Below are 19,281 nucleotides of genomic sequence, written 5' to 3' on the forward strand. Positions count from 1 at the left end.
TATATATATACGGACGGACAGACAGATAGATATACAGACAGACAGACAGGTAGATAGATATACAGACAGACAGATATACAGACAGACAGATAGATAGATGTACAGACAGACAGACAGATGTACAGACAGACAGACAGACAGATGTACAGACAGACAGACAGACAGACAGATGTACAGACAGACAGACAGATAGATAGATATACAGACAGACAGACAGACAGATAGATATACAGACAGACAGACAGATATACAGACAGACAGATAGATATACAGACAGACAGATAGATATACAGACAGACAGATAGATATACAGACAGACAGACAGACTAAAATTTTACAAGGATTTTTTTTTTTCATTCAACCTTTATTTAGACCGGTAAATCCCATTGAGCCTCGAGGACTCATTTACAAGAGAGACCTGATTTTTTTTTTATAGTCATTCACATCACATGTGGTATGTGAGATGGAACAAAACTATGTACACAGGGTCCCAGTTACATCCAACTAAAATACAAATTGTAAAGAAAAACTTTAGTAAGATCCGAGTCATGAACTAAGAATATACTACATCCACTACATTAAGAATACACTAAGCAATAATGGTACAAAAACAATGCGCCAAAAACAGCAGCACGAACATGAGTCTGTATGAGCAGATGAGAATTAATGAACACAGCAACATGAAGTAATCAGTAATCTACTACTTACTACTTGTACTACTATTCCTACTTCGCAGTTTTTCACTTATCGCGAGGCTTTAGGGTACGGATCCCCCGCAATAAACGAGGGACTACTGTACTGTCAAATGTAGTCATTCATTGCTGATTTACTGTATTTTCTGTGTGCACAGAAGTCTGTACATTTAAAATGTGCTTTTCATCCTGTAGATGCATCGTTATGTTTCTCATCTTTTAATGTGACGTTCCTTTTTTTTTTATTTACTCGCAGGTCACTTCCCAAACAAAGCCCTGCCATCAGTAGGCACCCTGCCCTGGATTCAGAGCATCGTCTGCAACATCAACAATCCCTGTTTCCACGAACAAATGCCGGGAGAAACACCGGGACAAGTTGGCAACTTTGACAACTCCTTGTAGGTGGAATAGAGAAAGAATTAATGTTTAAAGACAGGAGAGCTGGAGTTAATTTGAGGTGCATTGCTTGGAGAACAAACTAAGGATCAGAAAATGTTATGCTTTATATGTTTGGAGTACTATTATTGACCTTGGTTTGGGTTTTTTATTTAATTTTTAAATGTAAAAAAAAAAAGGTTTTCTTATCTTCCAACCAGCTACATTTTGTACTTTACACAAATTAACTTGTAAATTCATCACACTCCATGCTTATGTTTATTTAATCTCTTTATAGTTTTTAAAAATTAAGATTACCCTATTATTATCAGATAATGACGCATCTAAGTCAGCCTGGAATAGTTTCTTGGATTGAACCATTTTAATTTTGAGGTTTTACGGATACTTTGTAAACAGTTAATGGTGTTTTGAAAAGAAAATAGTTCATTTGTGAAGTGTGTCAACAGCAGCGCTTGAATATGATTGAAATGAACACATCTGTAAAAAAAACTCTTGTCTTGTGTCTCTCCTGCAGATTGTCTCGTATTTTCTTGGATGCTCAGTCTCTTCTATCCTACAGTGGAAACCAGAGTTTCTCTTCCATTCAGGACCTGATGCAGAGTGTTAAACTGCTGGAAGAAAGACTCAGATTATTACCAAGTACTTGTTTCAATTTTATTTTTATCTGCACCAACCTGTGAAATTTAATCTCAAAGGGGGGAATTGGCAAAAGGTTGTATTTATCCATCCATCCATCCATTATCCTCCGCTTGTTCTGGAGTCAGGGCAGCAGCTCAAGTACGGCAGATTTACTTAATTAAAAATAAAAATTATTCTGCCTAAAACCATAAGTGGGAACTGTAATTGTAACACTTTAGTTAGTTTTGCTATGTTTGTATAAAAAAGCCACATGGTGTCGGTTTAGCTTCGCCTTGTTGAGGACAGATTAAATTACACCAGCTTTCTTGACAAACATCATGTCCCCAGGAGCTGAAATCATCCCAATATACTGATACCATGAAGAGGATTATTTAAGTCACAGAAAAAGGAGAAAATGGTTGTTTTAATCCTCGTAGCTGTGGCTTTGACGCTACATATTCAATGCTGGCCTAATTAATGCCTACAAGAGAGCACTTCAGCAAAGCCTTTGTCTTTGACTGCCAGATAAAGTCCTACACAGTGCCAGTCAAGCGTTCAGAACCACCTCCCCATTAATTTTGAATGGGGTTGCTTTTATAACGCCACTGCAGTTTTGTGCCTGACGATACAAAATCCAACAGACCATTTCTGCTCCCAAAGCAGCTGTAGGTCCTTTCATTCTTCACTGTTTTGGATTCTTTGCTCCAGATGAAAACATGTTCACAGACATTATTATCCATGTAATATCCTTATTCAGCGGTGATTTAAATGTATCATTGGCAAAGAAAACTTTGTCATTTAGGCAAAAAGATGAAAATGGTCCTTTCTGTGTGTAATCTTAACGGCAGTTTGTTGTCGTTTCATTCTACAACGTGTCTTCTTTTATGGAGAATATTGGGTTTTCGTTGTGTAATGGACTTTTCTTCTTGCTGTTTCCATTGTAGCTCTTCAAGTTAAAGAATGCCTGAGACCCAATGAGACTTTCTCCAACTTTCTCTTGACCAACTGCAGCCTGTCGTCTTCAACCGTGGACCAGCTGATGAATGCTCATCTGAATACTCAGGTTTAACGCCTTATGTGTCTGACTCAGTATCTACTTGTGAGTGTTTGGACACATTAAACCCACATGTGAGAGCGCACCACGATTAAAGTCCCCTTCTGTCAACTAAATGCATCTACTGCAGTTTCATGGAATACTATGAACTAAATTGCCCTTTTTTTTCTGATAGCTTCTGGTTCATGTTTCATGCAAATTAGTTTTGTTTGTTGTGAATCAATGCTCCAGCTCTCTGACATCAACGTTGTTCGTTCCAGGCCGTATTGGCAGGAGTCCGGATTCCACTAAAAGTCTTGGTGTGCAACACAAGTATGTTGGAACAGCTTCTGATAGTGGACAGAGGAGCAACCAACATGACAGTTCTTCATACTGAGCTGTGTGAGCTACCAGCTGATGTCCTGCAGGAGGTTGAGCGTCATTTTTTCTCTCAGCTTGACCTGACCAAACTCCTCACGGTAAGTGCTGTTACCAAAAATACCAAGGACTTGCAATACGTACACTTTTTGTGGAAAGCCGTAGTTCTTAATACAGTAGTCCCTCGTTTATCGTGGGGGATCTGTAACCTGAAGCTCTGTGATAAGTGAAAAACCGCAAAGTAGAGATAGTAGTACAAATAGTAAGTACTAGTTTATTTTAGTATTTAAATATATATATATATGAAGGCATTTTAAACCCTTCCCACACTCTTGTAATATTCTAAACAATGTTTCTAAACTCTAAAGCTCTAAAAGAGCACAGAATGTCATGATTTCAGCTCCCTGCCTCCTCTGCTCTTTGAGACCTGCAAGCGTTCTTGGCCACGCCCACTTCTCCGCTCTGCACAGAGAACAGCTGATCAGCTGTAGCAGGAAGTTTATCCTGCAGTGAGTGTGGGCTTCACAAAGGTGCAGGAGGTGTTAAATAATTTATTTTAAAAAAAAATTCCATGCCGATAATTCAGCTCATCCATCACTCAGCCAATTGTGGGTCATGTCCACTCTTATTTTGAAAAACCGCGATAGAGCGAGTCCATGATAAACAAACCCCGAATTAGCGAGGGACTACTGTAATTTAAAAAAAAAGCTCCTTTAGGTTGGGGGAGGAGTCTTTTTTTCAAGTGTATGGATTGGGAGGTGGAGCAATGGATCGGGACCTCGTCCAAAGTAATGAGGATGTTGCTCTGGTCTGAAGGCTGAAATCTGAAGCAATCGACTACCTGCTACATCTGCGTTCCAACACAGCTATGGTCCTGAGGTGGATCATGAACAAAAGAACGAGATCCAGAATAAAAGTTACTGAAATGAGCTTCCTCTCTAGAGTGACACACAAGCATCCATTGTTCACTCATTTTAAATTTGATGAAACTCTTCTCCCTGACAGAGAAATCTTCTGCTGACCAACACTGAAGAGCTCAGGGCCATCACTCAGGCTGTCACCTCAGTTTCCGAGGCGCTCTCTGTAATCATAAATGATGTGAGGATTAATTTTTTTCTGTGACAATATTATTTTAATAGATATTTTTTTCTAAGCAGCTGCACTGTAGCTCTTTTAAGTCTGAGGTACAAATTAGAGCAACTCTTTGTGGTTGCTAGGCCCACGTACTTCATTGTTTTCTTGTTGTTTCTTACAAACTTATCTGTATGTTTTGACTCATAATCCACCATTTTTTTCCACCCTTCCTTGCTTTTCTTTTGTTTTTCCTCTTACTTCTCTGCCTTCCATTAGTTTTCCTCCCTCTCCAGTTTTGCAGAGTTCAATGCAGCTCTAAGTGTTCTGTCTTCTGAAGATAGCAGAGCGACGCCCAGAGAAAGTTTTAGAGTATTTTCCAGGATCATGTGCGGTCACTCTGAGAACAGAGGCGAGCGCATCCCCTCGCTCAACTGGTATGAAGAAGACACCATCAAGTCTTTCTTAGGCAGAGACGGCACCGAGGATGTGCAGTTGGACAATGACAACAACACAAGTAAGGGGCTTTGCTGATAACTTTGAATGAATATGTTGATACTTTGTCTGGCAGTGTGATTTTATTTATTTATTTATTGTATGTGAACACATAATTACAATGGAATCAATGTTTCGACACTTCCATCCATCCATACATCTATTATCTTTTACCCGCTTCTTCCTTTTTGGATCGCGGGGGTCACTGGTGTCTATGTCCAGCAGTCACTGTGCGAGAGGCGAGGAACACCGTGAACAGGTCCAAGTCCATCACAGGGACACACAGAGACAAACGAGACAAACAACCATTCACTCTCGCTCACGCCTAGAGACAATTTAGAGTTACCAGTCAGCCTAACATGCATGTTTCTGGTCTGTGGGAGGAAACCGGAGTACTCGGAGAAAACCCACGCATGCACGGAGAGAACATGCAAACTCCACCCAGAAAGGCCCCCTGCCAGGATTTGAACCAGAGCAACCTGCTCACTGAGGAGCAGCAGCTCTACCAGTCGTGCCACCGTGCCGCCCGTATCAACACTTGAAAATGTATATTTATTTGTGGGCAGAACACCAAAGTTTTTTGATGTTTTGTTTTATGCTATGTCAAAGTCAAAGTTTCTTTATTTGTCATGCGCATCACATGTGGTACATGTGGTGGAACGAAATTGTGTACAAAGGGTCCCAGTTACATACAGGGTCCCAGTTACATCCAACAAAAGTATCAAATGTAAAAGAAAAACAGTAATAAGATCTGAGATATGAACTAAGAAAAACTTTAAGCTAAAAATACGTTAAACATTAATAGCACATAAACAGTACGCCGAGCAGCGGACGAACATGAGTTTGTGTGAGTAGATGAGTACGAATGAACTCAGAAGCATGAGATCAGCAGCATGGATAATCAGCAGCACATGTCAACAATCAAGTAGCATTACAGTGATTATTATTTTACAGTGATTTTCCTGGTTAGGGATTCATTAGTGTAACTAACAGCATCAGGGTAGAAGATGTTCCTCAGTCTATTGGTTTTACGCTTAATGCTCTTCAGCCTCCTGCCTGAGGGGAGTGGGGCAAAAAGTGTGTGTGCTGGGTGAGTGAGGTCCTTCATGATGCATGGAAAATCTATGGAAAGGTTTTTGAAATGTCATGATGCACCCCATGGATCTTGTAGGAAATTGAATTGCTTAATCAACATACCTAAAAAAAATTAATAATAATAATATGGGGGAGTGGTGGCACAGAGGTTAAAGAAGGTGAACCTGTGATTGGAAAGTCGGCGTTCGATTCCCTAGACCGACAACATAAAAAAGTATGTTGTTGGGAAAAGTGAAGCACCCACAGCTGTCTCCACCTTCATTCGCCCCACTCTGGGCCCTTGAGCAATGCCCTCCACCCCACCATCTGCTCTCCCAGGTGCCCTAGATGTCAGCTCTCTGCTCCACACAGAGGGATGTGGTAGGTCGGTGGTCTGTGGTTGTTTCAGGAAGGACATCCGGCGTAAAAACAATCGCCAAGTCTTTGTGCGAGTTAGTTCTTTGTGGTGACCCCTGAAGAAGGGAGAAGCTGAAAGAAGAATATATAAATAAGAAGATTTTTTTCTCATTATGTCAGCTGTTAGTGTCTCAGAACAACTTTCTACATCAGTGATTCTCAACTGGCAGCCTTTGGGCCATATACAGCTCGCAAGCACTCTCCATTTAGTCTGCGAAGTATTAAAATGTTAAATTCACTACACACAGTCTGGTAACTCATTTGGTTGTACCTCATCTTAAGACTCTTTTAGAGAACAGTTCTGGGGAATGATCTCTGTCACAGTTGGTGGAGATTTAGGACCCAGAAATCAGACTGCACACCAGGAACTTCAAGAAAACAAAGGAATTTATTACAGTAAAGCAAAGGGCTGATGAGGCAGGAAAAAACAACTCACTGGACTGTCTCTGTCATGTGACCAACAATGCAGAACTGATTTGAATGAGGTGAAAGACAGGTGATGTAATAGTGAAACCTGCGCTCAATGCAAAAACAGGAACAGGTGAGAGTTGGCGAGGCAGACTGAACTGCAGGAGCTGAACTGATGATCGGACAAACACAAGTAACAAAACACAGAAAACTAAAACAGGATGAGGCCCAACTCAAAAGCTGAGCAGTAAAAGGATGGACAGCTAGCTTTAGAAGTGCTAAAACAACAGAGATCTGGAATCATGGATTTGAAATTTTGCCAGACTTGGCTAAATATTGTAGTAGAGTTTTCTTTATCAAAATAATTTTCCATTATCTTAGTTAACATTTATGATTTTTTTAATATGTTTTCACATTTACCATTACCAAACAGTGAAAATTAAAAGCACATCTAAAACTTGAAAAAGAAAAGTGGGGAAACTATCTTGGAGCTTGTAAAGTACCATTCATTTCTACCAGCAGAAAATGTGATTTAAAAAAGAATGACTGACTAATTACTGGAAACTTGGCTAATTGAAGACTGGTCCTCACAGTCACAGCTTAATAAAGTTCTGGTCCTTGAGCAGGTTTAGTTTAAAACTCATGTTCTACATAAATCTTTGAAATAAATCCTCTGGCATGTTGGAAAATCTTTATGACAGAAAAAAAAGTGCCAACGGTCCCGAGTAGAATCACATCTCAGTTGTGTCATGTGAGCTTGTCTACAATTTGTCCTGTTTTCCCTTTTTTTTCCTCTTCTACAGCTCCTTTTTGTAGAAATCTGATCCAAACTCTGGAGTCCAACCCTCTGTCTCGCATTGTGTGGCGAGGAATCAAACCGCTGTTCAAAGGAAAACTGCTGTACACGCCAGACACTCCTGTGGTACGACAAGTCATGAAGGAGGTACAACAAGCACCGATAGACACCCTCTCTTCTGTTTTTATCAGACGTTTTGCTTTGAGTAAATATGCAATCAGTTAATTGGTAAATTTTTATTCACAAGTGACACAAAGGAGCTGGCGACCCTTTAACATTACCGTATTTTTCGCACTATAAGGCGCAATATCAATGAACGGGTCTGTTTTCATACATAAGGTGCACCGGATTATAAGGCTCACTGTCAAATTTTGAGAAAATGAAAGGGTTTTAAGTGCGCCTTATAGTCCAAAAAATATGGTAACACAAGCTGGATAATTTGGCTGAAATGTTTAAACCAAATGTATTTCTTTTGAAATCTCTTTACTGTGGAGGACAAATATGTTTAGTCATTCAGTGTAAGTTTGAACTAAAATGAAGTTGTGTCTGCTGAAGTTGAACAGGACATTTGAAGACCTGCAGATTCTTCAGGATCTTCATGACACTTGGTTGGAGGTGGGACCACAAATCAAGAACTTCATGGAGACCAATGTGGAGCTCAAACTGCTGCAGGTGGGATTCACCTGCTCCTCTTGTTCTACATGATAGAAGAGTGTGTTACGACGCAGTTGATGTTAGATAAGCTGTTTTCAATTTAAAGAACAATCAACTTGTTTTTTTGTGGGTGTTAAACAGGATATGTTGAGGCGTCCAGAGATTGCAGTTCTGATTAATATGCGTTTGGAAAACACAACCTGGACGGCCTCACAGATTGCTCGTTTCCTATCAACACCCTCGCCAGACAACACGAGTCGGCCGGGAGCCTCACCTACGTGGAAGGATGTCTACGACAACATTGGAAACATTATCACCATTCTGTCACATGTCACCAAGGTTCCTCATCTTTGTTACTGTATGTTCCTAACTATAAAGCGCACCGGATTATAAAGCGCATTAAGCCAAACAAAACAGTCAGATAAGTCAAACTTTATTCAACTCATTCACAGTAACGCTCAACATCGTTCAGTTGTAACACATAAAATACAAAACAATACACTCACTTTTTCAGTTCATTCCTCTTCCACAAATCCATGAAATATAATAATAATAATAATAATAATAAAATTGGTTCGAGGTCAGTAAGCACAACCAGAATTAATACATAAGGCACACCAGATTATAAGGCTCACTGTGGATTTTTGAGATTTTAAGTGCGCCTTATAGTCCAAAAATACGATAATTTATAGACAAACCATCAGCTTAGTTGGCAAAGTGCAGCACATTTAAGTAGTTAAGTTTTTCCTATTGTAGGTTTACATATTTATTTCTCTACATCTTTTTGTTATTGTTGTTTACGATCTTTCCCTCTTCCTCAGTGCTTCAATCTGGACAAACTGGAGGGGATGGAGACGGAGGATCAGCTGATCAATCGAGCGCTGGAGCTGCTGGAAGACCGACAGTTCTGGGCTGGTGTGGTTTTCCAGCTTCCCAACACATCCTCATCAGAGCTTCCTCCCTATGTTACCTACAAGATCCGGATGGACATTGACGATGTGACTCGGACCAACAAGCTCAAGGACAAGTACTGTGGATTCTTCATTTGTCTCGATGATTCATTTTTGTTTCATTTAATTAAAAAGCTACAATGTTTTTTGTTAAAGCATATTCATTCAACCTTTATTTAGACAGGTTATCTTTTTGTTTGTTGTGTCAGCTATGTTTTAAATATTAATTTAATCTCTGTGACTCAAAAACATTCAGCTTTAAAACATTTTGACATGAATGAACATGCTGCAGTGCAGTGATTTACATTTATTTAAAAAAAAAAAATCCTAAATACGTTCTACAGACTGGTATTGTAACAAGCTAATGCTTTAACTAATGCTTGTTTTACAGGTTTTGGGATCCGGGTCCATCTGCAGACCCATTCAATGACATGCGCTACGTTTGGGGCGGGTTCGTTTATGTTCAGGACCTGGTGGAGAAAGCTGTGAACTACGTGCTAACTGGGGTTAAACAGACCACCGGTATCTACATCCAGCAGATGCCTTACCCGTGTTATGTGGACGATATGTGAGTTAGACTCTAGCTCTTATTTTAAGCTTTGTTCAATCTGCTCTTGCACTGAGTTTTATTATATGATCTTATGACATGAAACAATACTAACACTCGGGATTCATTCGGTTTACTGTTTCTAGTTATCAGGAGAAAGACGCAGAGAAGCTCAGCTTTAATGAAAGTAAATAAAAGTTCTAGTGTTTTATGTGTTTTTTGTTGTCGTTCAATTCACAAATACACAAAATTTCTTCACTTATTTTTCTTTGAATGAGGAGAAATAAACCCAAACAAATAAAAACTAATAGCTGTAGGATTTGATCATTAGAATATTTAGACAAAAACCCTGATTTCTTTCATGTGTGATGTGGAGACTTTTTAAAAGTAAAAGCTGAGTGGTATTTGTGTGATACAAAACGTGGAACTTCTCGTCGTTTGTCTAAATTCAGAGGCTTCGGTCGGTCAAAACAAACTTTATGTCCATCTCCTTTATGTCACCTGCAATGCAACACTGAACAAGACATTTCAAATGTGCTGAAAAGTAAAGCATCTGCAGAGCAAAAGTAAGAGAAGGCCTAAACATGAAGCGATTTTGAAGCACTGTTTTATGTACAGTAAGTAAAAGTGTTGTCAACATTCTCCAGCTGTCTTCAGTATTTCATCAAATCGTACCTTCCGCTCATAAATTCAGTTTTTGGTTTCCTCTAACAGTTTTCTTCGCATGCTGAACCGCTCCATGCCTCTCTTCATGATTTTGGCCTGGATTTACTCGGTGGCCATGATCATCAAAGGTGTGGTTTATGAGAAGGAGATGAGGCTGAAGGAAACCATGAGGATCATGGGGCTCGGTACAGGAACACTGTGGCTCAGCTGGTTCATCAGCAGCTTAGTTCCTTTCTTGATTTCTGCCACCCTTCTTATCGGTCTGCTTCAGGTAAGATGGCCTCTTTTTCTGTTCCAAACGAGCATAAATTTACTCTGAACTACAACAAAACCTGCTGGGTCTGTCATCATTACACAGTTTATCAATTAATAAGCTAGAGTTGGATTTCAGTTGGCACCTTATATGAATTAATCAACAGCATATAAAATTGCGTATTAACTTTAATTATCTGTTAAAAACATCTAATAATTATTATTCTGAACTCTAACCTACTAACAATGCTTATTATTTTAATTATTATTAATTAACTGTTACAAAAATATCATTTCAAAATAGAAACAGATTCAAAATAAATTAAAAAAACTTTATATTTACAAACACTTTGTTACATTAAAACAATTTAAAAAAAATTGTGAGGCAGGAAACTTTTGTTTTATTGCATTAGAGGGCCTAAAATGAGCAGAGCTTAATAGCATATGCATCGTTAATAAAATGTAAACTTTTTAAATAGGTAGTTAAAATAATGACCTAATGGGTAACTAGTTAATGGTTAGTTTTAGAGATGCATGATATTGGATTTTTGGCTGATATCTGTTATATGTTAAAACTTATTTGGCCGATAACCGATACCAGTACCAATATTTATTTTTTCCTAGACCTACTTACAGAGACATCGCTTTCTCTGCTGTGGAATTAAAACACTACATTATTCTGCATGATCTTTGTCAATTTGGCCTGCTACCAAATGCAGGTGTCAAAAAGGGGGCTGAAAATGATGTAACACTTCAACTTGGATTATGCTTAATGTTAAATTTTTTCATGACATTTACTCTCTGTAACACAATGACAACACTCGAACAGGGCAAATTTGTAAATTTTCACAAATAACTCAACCTGTTCACATCGGTGAGTTATTTTGATGGAATGGCCGATGTCCGATAGTTAACTTTATCACTAATATCGACCGATACCAAACTGATAATATTGTGCATCCCTAGTTAGTGTATGTACTCTAACGATAACTTGTTATTGGATTTTTTAAATTAAAACAGAAGTAACGGTGTTAAAGTGTTTTGTATGGTCAGAAAAGCTACACCATTTATCTGCTGTTTTAAAACTCTCCGCTACTAATAACATTTTTTTTCTGTTTTTCTAGTGGGGTGATATATTACCATACAGCAACCCAGTTGTTGTCTTCTTCTTCCTCTTGGCATTTGCCACCGCCACCATCATGCAGTGTTTCCTCATCAGTACCTTCTTCTCGAAGGCCAACCTGGCTGCTGCCTGCGGAGGCCTCATTTACTTCAGCCTCTATCTGCCTTATGTGCTGTGTGGCGCCTGGAGAGACTACCTCAATTCAACACACAGAATCTTAGCAGTTAGGAAGTTTAATTTATTCGTATAAATAACTAAATTTGCTACCTTTTCCCCATCTTAAATATCCATGTGAAAACATAATTAAAGTTATGGGTGATGGACTAACAGCATGAAATGTTTTATTTCTGCCAGAGTTTCCTGTCTCCTGTGGCCTTTGGTTTTGGGTGTGAGTATTTCGCTAAGTATGAGGAGCAAGGCATTGGTATGCAGTGGTTCAACCTGCGGCTCAGCCCCGAGGAGGGAGACGCCTGTAGCTTCGCCACCTCTATAATCATGCTTTATGTGGATGCCTTCATCTACGCTGTTGCAGCCTGGTACATCGAAGCAGTTTTTCCTGGTATGATTTTATTTATGTCATGTTTATGTAATAAGATGTTTTAACTGCAAAATGCAACAAAGAAATTCTGTCAAAAATTACAAATACAGTGAGTATAAAATTTGTGTGTATCTTTGAAGTCATTGGTATTTTGAAAATGAAATCCCTCATTATCATCAGTTTTCTAGAAAACATCTGAAGATTTCAGGCCAAAATAGACAGTTCGAGCTAAAATAGGACACCCCATAGCATGATGCTGCCACCACTATGTTTCACTGTGAGAATCCTGTTCTTTTGGGATTTCTCTTTCTTGTTCCTGGCCCAAACTTACCTTTTGGATTTCTGGCTGAAAAGCTCAACTATGAGTTCATCAGACCATAACACATTTTCCCACATGCTTTTGGGAGGCCTAACCTATTTTTGGGGATATTCATTCAAGCCTGCATGTTTTTTTTTTCATTCAACCTTTATTTAAACAGATAAATCACATTGAGCCCAAAGACTCATTTACAAGTGAGACCTGTTTGGACAGACAAAAATAGTGGTTAACTGGACACATGTAGGAGTTGGAGATGAAAAAAATTCCTATCAGACTTTTTTTTCTTGCCTGAGAATAAAAAAAACTAATAATAAAAAAACACCTTGCACAAACAAGCACATATTTACGTAGACAATCTGCAGGCGGTGGAGACGAGAGCAGTCAGCAATGTTCATAGATGCTCTCGAGGTCACTGTAAGCATTCTGATATGGATGGAATAATCAGTCAATGTCCTCCGGTGAGATCCATAAACATTCTCGAGGTATGTTGAGGAATGGCCAAGAATCACGTCTATGAGAATCCAAGAGTCCTGAAATGATGACACAAGTTTATTCAGCTGGTTTCATCTGGTTATCAGTTGGAAATTCCTCAGGGAGGGGGTGGTGAGCGTCAGATCACATGTTCTCCAGGCGAATTCAGATAAGAGGCCTTCAAGGCCAGCCAGGGGAGCCAAATTCAGATAAACACACAGTTGTTTTGGGGACAGGCAGAACTTAATGACATCTACCTTGAGTCTGTGTTGGTCGACTCAGTTCCGAAATAACATGGCCACACCGATGGAACGTGACTGAGTAACATCCCCAAGATCTGATCCATTCAGCCCAAAGCATTTGAGTCTGGGCACTCGAGACACGAACCAAGCCATCATAAAGGCAAGCAGCGTGATCGGGTCCAAATTTTCTGCCGACGACTTCCTTGATTTTAGATAAAACCAGCAACCAGCCGAATCCAAAAAGCAGGAACCAGTTATCGTAAATCCAATTAAATATGCGTCCTTAAAATCCACAGATGGCAGCAGAGATAGACACATCATCAAGTCTTCAAGTCGATGAGATATCCAGCTGCGTGAGTGCCAACAGGGCAAATCGGCTCGCCTAAAGCCTGTCTTCTCTCGAAGAAATGTTATCAATTGTGTTGAGGGACCAACTGATCAAAACAAGTCCATAATTATGGTTCAGAAGATATGTTTATTTATATAAGAACAAGTTTGATTTTGCAGCTCTGCCACACAGTCCAGACATATTATAATACAGTTTGTTGTCACAACTTGTCAGAAATTCTTGCAGCTGTGTTGCTGTAGAGCTCCCGGCAGACTTTTTGACCTGTTTTCGTCTCAGCTTTTCTTTATTTTTTTTGAGGAATGTCCACTTTTCAATGTTGTTGTTCAATATTTCTTTCAATTGAAGGCCAGCGTTCTAATTAAATCAAAAGGTGCTTCTACATATAAAGCTGAGATGGTGTACTTTTATGCAACTATCCTATTGCACCCTTTAATGTAAAAAGAAATGCTGAAATAAGTTTGTTAGTGTGACGTCACAACAACCTGGCAACGCCCAACATTTTTCTTTTGTTGTGTGAAGTTCACGAGTTTGTTTCTTTACAACAGGTGAATATGGGATCCCTAAACCCTGGTACTTCATCTTCCAAATCAACTATTGGGGTGGAGTCCCTCTGGAGGCGGGCATGCCAATCCCACAGGCACCCACAGACCAAAATGAAGGTACAAGACATTGCATGTTTTATTATGTCAGTCTTTTAAGGAATGATCAGATCTACGGTTTCAGTTCATTCAACTTTTCTATGGAGTCAATTTATTACAAGTGATTTAAATTGACTTATTTATTGAGCTGTTAGATCAAGAAAATTCCAGTCATGAATACTTGAAAAGGAGTAAAAAAAAAACTCATAACAGAACGTCTTCAGTTTTGCTACTCTTGCTACTTAAAAGATTGTACTGGCAGCTTTATAAGCTAAAAATTTATAACAAAATTATGGCAAACTGAGACAATAAATCCAATCTGCCAAACTTAAAAAAAAAACATGACGACCAAGATGAAAGCATATATTGTAGCCTTTTTTTGTCAACGCATTAGTTTTCCCATTGATTTAGAGATCGGAATCTTGTTTATTTCAAACTTTATTCATATCTTGTGCAGATTTTGTTTAAGTTAGATGAATAAATATCCCCAAAGGAGTATCAGTTTTATGCTTAAAGTATTTATATTATCTGTTTATGTCCTTAATTAGACCACATTGAACCAGAGCCCACTAGTCTGAACCTCGGTGTGAACATCAGAAATTTGGTGAAAATCTACAAGAAAGGGGGGAAACTTGCCGTCAACTATCTTAATCTGAAGTTTTACGAGGGCCAGATCACCTCTTTCCTCGGACACAATGGGGCCGGCAAAACCACCACCATGTAAGAGTCGTGCATCGATCGCATCTGGGTTGTATGAACTCATGATTTCTGTGTGAAAGCAAAGAGGTTACATTTCATGTTTTTGATGTTTGTCAGATCCGTCCTGACTGGCCTCTTCCCTCCAACCTCTGGGACCGTGTACATCAAGGGCATGGACATCCGCTATGATATGGACATCATCAGAAGGACACTGGGGGTTTGTCCACAGCACAATGTCCTGTTTGACATGTAAGCATCAAATTCTTTGTGAAAAACCACAATTGTGCACCTTGTTTTGTTAAAGAATTAGTGTAAAGGTAAAATAACTGGTTTACCTTTCTGGCCTCATAAAGCCTAAATGAAAAGGTTTTTTTCTACCAGTAGTTTGATTGATCAAAGGATGAAGTCAAATCAGTTAAAAATTGTTAAAAATTATTCAAACATTTTGGTCTGGTTCAGAGTTGGAACCACTGAATTCTAGAATTGCGCCGCTCAAGGTGGCTGCATGTTGGAGCAGCTCTGTTACTTTCAGTCTGAGATTTTGCTTTTGGAAACTTTAATTCCTCTTTTTCTGATGTAAATCACATTTTTTTGGATGATTGTTTCCTCTGGTATCAGATGCTGTGCAGCTGGAAGTATTTTTACTGAAACTTTTTTTAGTTTTGGACATTTGTTATGATGCGTAACCATGGCAACAAGGCAGTTTTCTACAACCAACAGCAGCTGATTAACATCTCAAAAGCTCAAATAATATCTCAACTACAGCCCCAAATATCAACTGAGTTGAAAAGGATGTTCAGTGGATGCATTCTCATCTACCTGCCAACTGTGCTTGAGTGCCTGACCACTGAGATTCTGGAACTAGCAGGAAACACGGCTCATGACAGCGGAAGGACAGGATCGTCCCTCAGCACCTAAAGTTAGCTGTCCGCAGCAATGAGGAGCTCGGCAGACTGCTGGGAGGAGTGGCCATCGCTCTGGGAGGAGTTCTGCCCGGCATTCAGGCGGTCCTACAGCCCAGGGGAACTGAGAGGCCAGCCGAGTCTGGGTGGACGGATCGAACGGCATCTGCAGCCAGTTTCTTAGGATCCACTGTGGGATTACAAGAGATCCTTCCTGACTACATCCATCAGTATCTATAACATTTCTTAATGAAATGAGAATAACGAGTTACAACAACAAATAATTTCCCTTTGGGATTAATAAAGTATTTTTGAATTGAATTTCCAGTGCTGCCAAAAGTAACTTGAGAATTCTAGCCAGCATTTATGACTTAAAGACCACGATGCTTCACATCAAGTCAACACGTTTTATCACGTCAACGTCACCTTTAAAACAGTGAAGTTCAACAAGTTGAACACAGTGACTTCAATAAATGCACCAACTAAACAATCAACCGTCCTTCGCCTTAAAAAATCCTTTACATAGCTGAAATGGGAAAAAAGAAAACAAATACAAAGAGGTACTGAAATGCTTATACCGTACTTGCCGCCGTACACATCGCACCACCGTATAAGTCGCAGCAGTTCAAAAATGTCTAATAAAGTGGAAAAAAAAACAGAAATAAGTTGCATCTCAGTTGAACTTTTCCTTAATAAATGCACTTTAACGGTCAAATCAGCTGCGTTTCAAAAATCGATTTGTGGCTGCAGGAGCACGCAGAGGGAGGACTCGCTGTGCATTTCTTCAAAATTTAACCAGATAACCACCCAAAAACAATTATATGTTTGCTCAACATTATAGCAAAGGTGCGTCTCAGTTGAACTTTTTCTTAATAAATGCACTTTAATGGTCAAATCAGCTGCATTTCGCCTGGGGGGTGCGCGGCAAAATACAGCTGATTTGACGTTTTCTCTAGGAGTTCCGGAGCGAGACGAAGGTGGCTTTGTATGGCAAGCCAAGTGTCTCATTAATAGCCACTTTTACCTATTAATGAGACACTTGGCTTGCCACATTAGTCGAGGGCCCTCTAGCGGCTGAAAATGGTAGTGCTCAAAATTTTCCATGTCGGAATGAATGAAATCATCAGATTTCAGCTAAAAATTGGGTTATAAATATGGAGGGGGAAGTATATTAGTCGCTTTGGTGTATTAGTCGTAGGACTTGCAAATTTATGCAAAAAGGTGTGACTTATATGGCAAATATACGGTACTTATCACAAAACAAAAGTAAGGAAAAAGGTGATACTGTATATTTGGTCAAAATAATCTCATAATTGTATCAGGACTAGCCCGTGAAGGCACCCGGACTCCGTTTCTTGTTTCTTAAAGATGTTTTAAGCTCTCAACTTATAGAGGTAATAAAGGTTGACCAGTTATCTTCTATTTCACCAACTTTAATACACAAGTCCAGGTTTGCTTAGTTTGTAGAACAATACATTATATACCACATAATTTATTTGCATATGGATCTGTGTACGTTTGTAAATGAGAGTTTAGAGATTTTATTATTAATGTATGTTAAAAGGGGAAAAAAGGTCCTGTTAATAAATACTAAATATTGATGAAAAATGTTTTGATATATTTAGAGGATTATTTTTTATTTTCCCAGACCTTTTAATTTTCTCGGCCTTGCTTTTTCCATCAGGCTCACAGTGGAGGAGCATGTGTGGTTCTATGGATGCCTGAAGGGCTTGTCTGAAGCAAAGGTGAAGGCTGAACTTGGCACTTTGCTTGAGGACGTGGACCTATTACACAAACGGCACGAACTGACCAAAAACCTCTCTGGTAAAGTCACAAATTTTTATTTATTTATTTATAAGTTTATTCTTTTTTTTTAAACAAAACAATTCTATATACAATAAGAAATACAATCACAAATAAACTGAAAGGCAGCAGAAAGAAGAAAAAATCTTATATCTGCCCCTTTTTACCAAACAATTTATTCAAACAATAATTTGCCTTCAGTGTGCAAAAAAAAGTTTGCATTTAATTGTTTGTTTTTTAATGAAACTTTTCTGTCTGTCAGGTGGCATGCAGAGAAAGCTGTCTGTGGCGATAGCGTTTGTTGGGGGCTCAAAAGTAGTTGTTCTGGATGAACCCACTGCCGGTGTCGACCCTTACTCCCGCAGAGGGATCTGGGATCTGTTGCTTAAGTACCGTCAAGGTGACGTAGCGCTGTGAATCTCGTTATATGTGTTGAGTGGTGGGATGAGAGGAGTTTCTTAAAGCTAAAATTACAATTTTATTTATCTTCATTTAAAATTATTCACAAGAGTTTTGTTTTGTGCCATTGTTCCGGATCAGATCGAACCATCATCCTGTCTACTCACTACATGGATGAGGCGGAGCTGTTAGGTGACCGGATCGCCATCATCTCTAAAGGAAAGCTGCGCTGCTGCGGATCCCCACTCTTCCTGAAATCTCGACTGGGATCCGGTTACTACCTGACTGTGGTAAAGAAGGAGGAACTGAGTACCAGCACTCCCAGTAGTTCCAGTATCTGCACCAGCATCAGCACCAACAGGCTGCCTCCTTTAGTTAAGGTTTGATTGTACTTTTACATCATTTCAACACAAAAAAATAATGACTTTTTTTTTTTAGTTGCAGCTTCTTGAGCTCTGCTGTGTGTTTCAGGACAGTGAGTCATCTCTGAGTGAAGACACTGGTCTGGGAAGTGAAGACAATAGCTCCTGTAAGGGTTAAAAGTGTTGGACCTTCTTAAACATGATTGTGTAAAGCGAGAGAATAAGTGTAACATCTGACTCAATATTTTTGTGGCAGACCTGGCAGCTTTGCTCTCTCTGGTGCAGCAACACATCCCAGATGGGAAGTTAGTGGAGGAATCTAAGAGAGAAGCAGTGATCAACCTGCCACAAACAGCTGCCAAAGATGGCAGCCTGGCTATCTTCCTGTCAAAACTGGACCAGAAGCTTCCTGAGCTGGGCATCAGCAGTTATGGGCTGTCAGACAGCGCACTGGAGGAGGTGAGTAATATGAATCAGAAACAAAAATACCAGTTAATATGAGACCATGACAATATTTACGTTGGTCTGAATTTGCTATAAACAGATTTTAAAGTTATGGAAAAAGGATGTTTGACAAAATATTTTCCTAGAAAACTATGCTGATATTGCAGTCAAAAGAGAATGTTAATGTCAATGGTAAAAAGGGCCATATGACATAAAATACAATGATATTTTTCCCCTTTTAAAATGGCAAACAAACTGGCTTCATGTAGCTTGTATATGTTTGCAACACAGACAGAAACATCAATATGTTACAATTTCACAGAGAAGTACAGTAGTCCCTCGTTTATCGAGGGGGATCCGTACCCTGAAGCCTCACGATAAGTGAAAAAACGCAAAGTAGGAATAGTAGTACAAGTAGTAGTTTATTTTAGTGTATATATATATATATATATATATACACACATATATATATATACATACACACACACACACACACACACACACACACACACACACACACACACATATATATATATATATATACA

The 19,281-nt window shown here is 39.1% G+C and overlaps 1 protein-coding gene across 1 annotated transcript in view; it reads left to right on the plus strand.

Moving 5' to 3' along the window:
• abca7 (ATP-binding cassette, sub-family A (ABC1), member 7) overlaps window positions 1–19,281 on the plus strand; it is a 40,292-nt gene that overhangs the window by 3,177 nt on the left and 17,834 nt on the right. Inside the window, exons 3-24 of the mRNA XM_037674499.1 lie at window positions 949–1,090; window positions 1,603–1,727; window positions 2,651–2,769; window positions 3,021–3,218; window positions 4,123–4,215; window positions 4,468–4,705; window positions 7,386–7,525; window positions 7,934–8,050; window positions 8,174–8,371; window positions 8,854–9,059; window positions 9,374–9,550; window positions 10,244–10,466; window positions 11,572–11,793; window positions 11,925–12,129; window positions 14,035–14,148; window positions 14,676–14,847; window positions 14,944–15,075; window positions 17,413–17,552; window positions 17,794–17,931; window positions 18,072–18,310; window positions 18,402–18,459; window positions 18,549–18,751. Of these exons, the coding sequence (XP_037530427.1) occupies window positions 949–1,090; window positions 1,603–1,727; window positions 2,651–2,769; window positions 3,021–3,218; window positions 4,123–4,215; window positions 4,468–4,705; window positions 7,386–7,525; window positions 7,934–8,050; window positions 8,174–8,371; window positions 8,854–9,059; window positions 9,374–9,550; window positions 10,244–10,466; window positions 11,572–11,793; window positions 11,925–12,129; window positions 14,035–14,148; window positions 14,676–14,847; window positions 14,944–15,075; window positions 17,413–17,552; window positions 17,794–17,931; window positions 18,072–18,310; window positions 18,402–18,459; window positions 18,549–18,751 (3,599 nt within the window). The remainder of the gene's footprint in view (window positions 1–948; window positions 1,091–1,602; window positions 1,728–2,650; window positions 2,770–3,020; window positions 3,219–4,122; window positions 4,216–4,467; window positions 4,706–7,385; window positions 7,526–7,933; window positions 8,051–8,173; window positions 8,372–8,853; window positions 9,060–9,373; window positions 9,551–10,243; window positions 10,467–11,571; window positions 11,794–11,924; window positions 12,130–14,034; window positions 14,149–14,675; window positions 14,848–14,943; window positions 15,076–17,412; window positions 17,553–17,793; window positions 17,932–18,071; window positions 18,311–18,401; window positions 18,460–18,548; window positions 18,752–19,281) is intronic.

This window comes from Nematolebias whitei, chromosome 3 (assembly GCF_014905685.2).
Source record: "Nematolebias whitei isolate Nwh7 chromosome 3, NemWhi1, whole genome shotgun sequence".
Taxonomy (NCBI): Eukaryota; Metazoa; Chordata; class Actinopteri; order Cyprinodontiformes; family Rivulidae; genus Nematolebias; species Nematolebias whitei.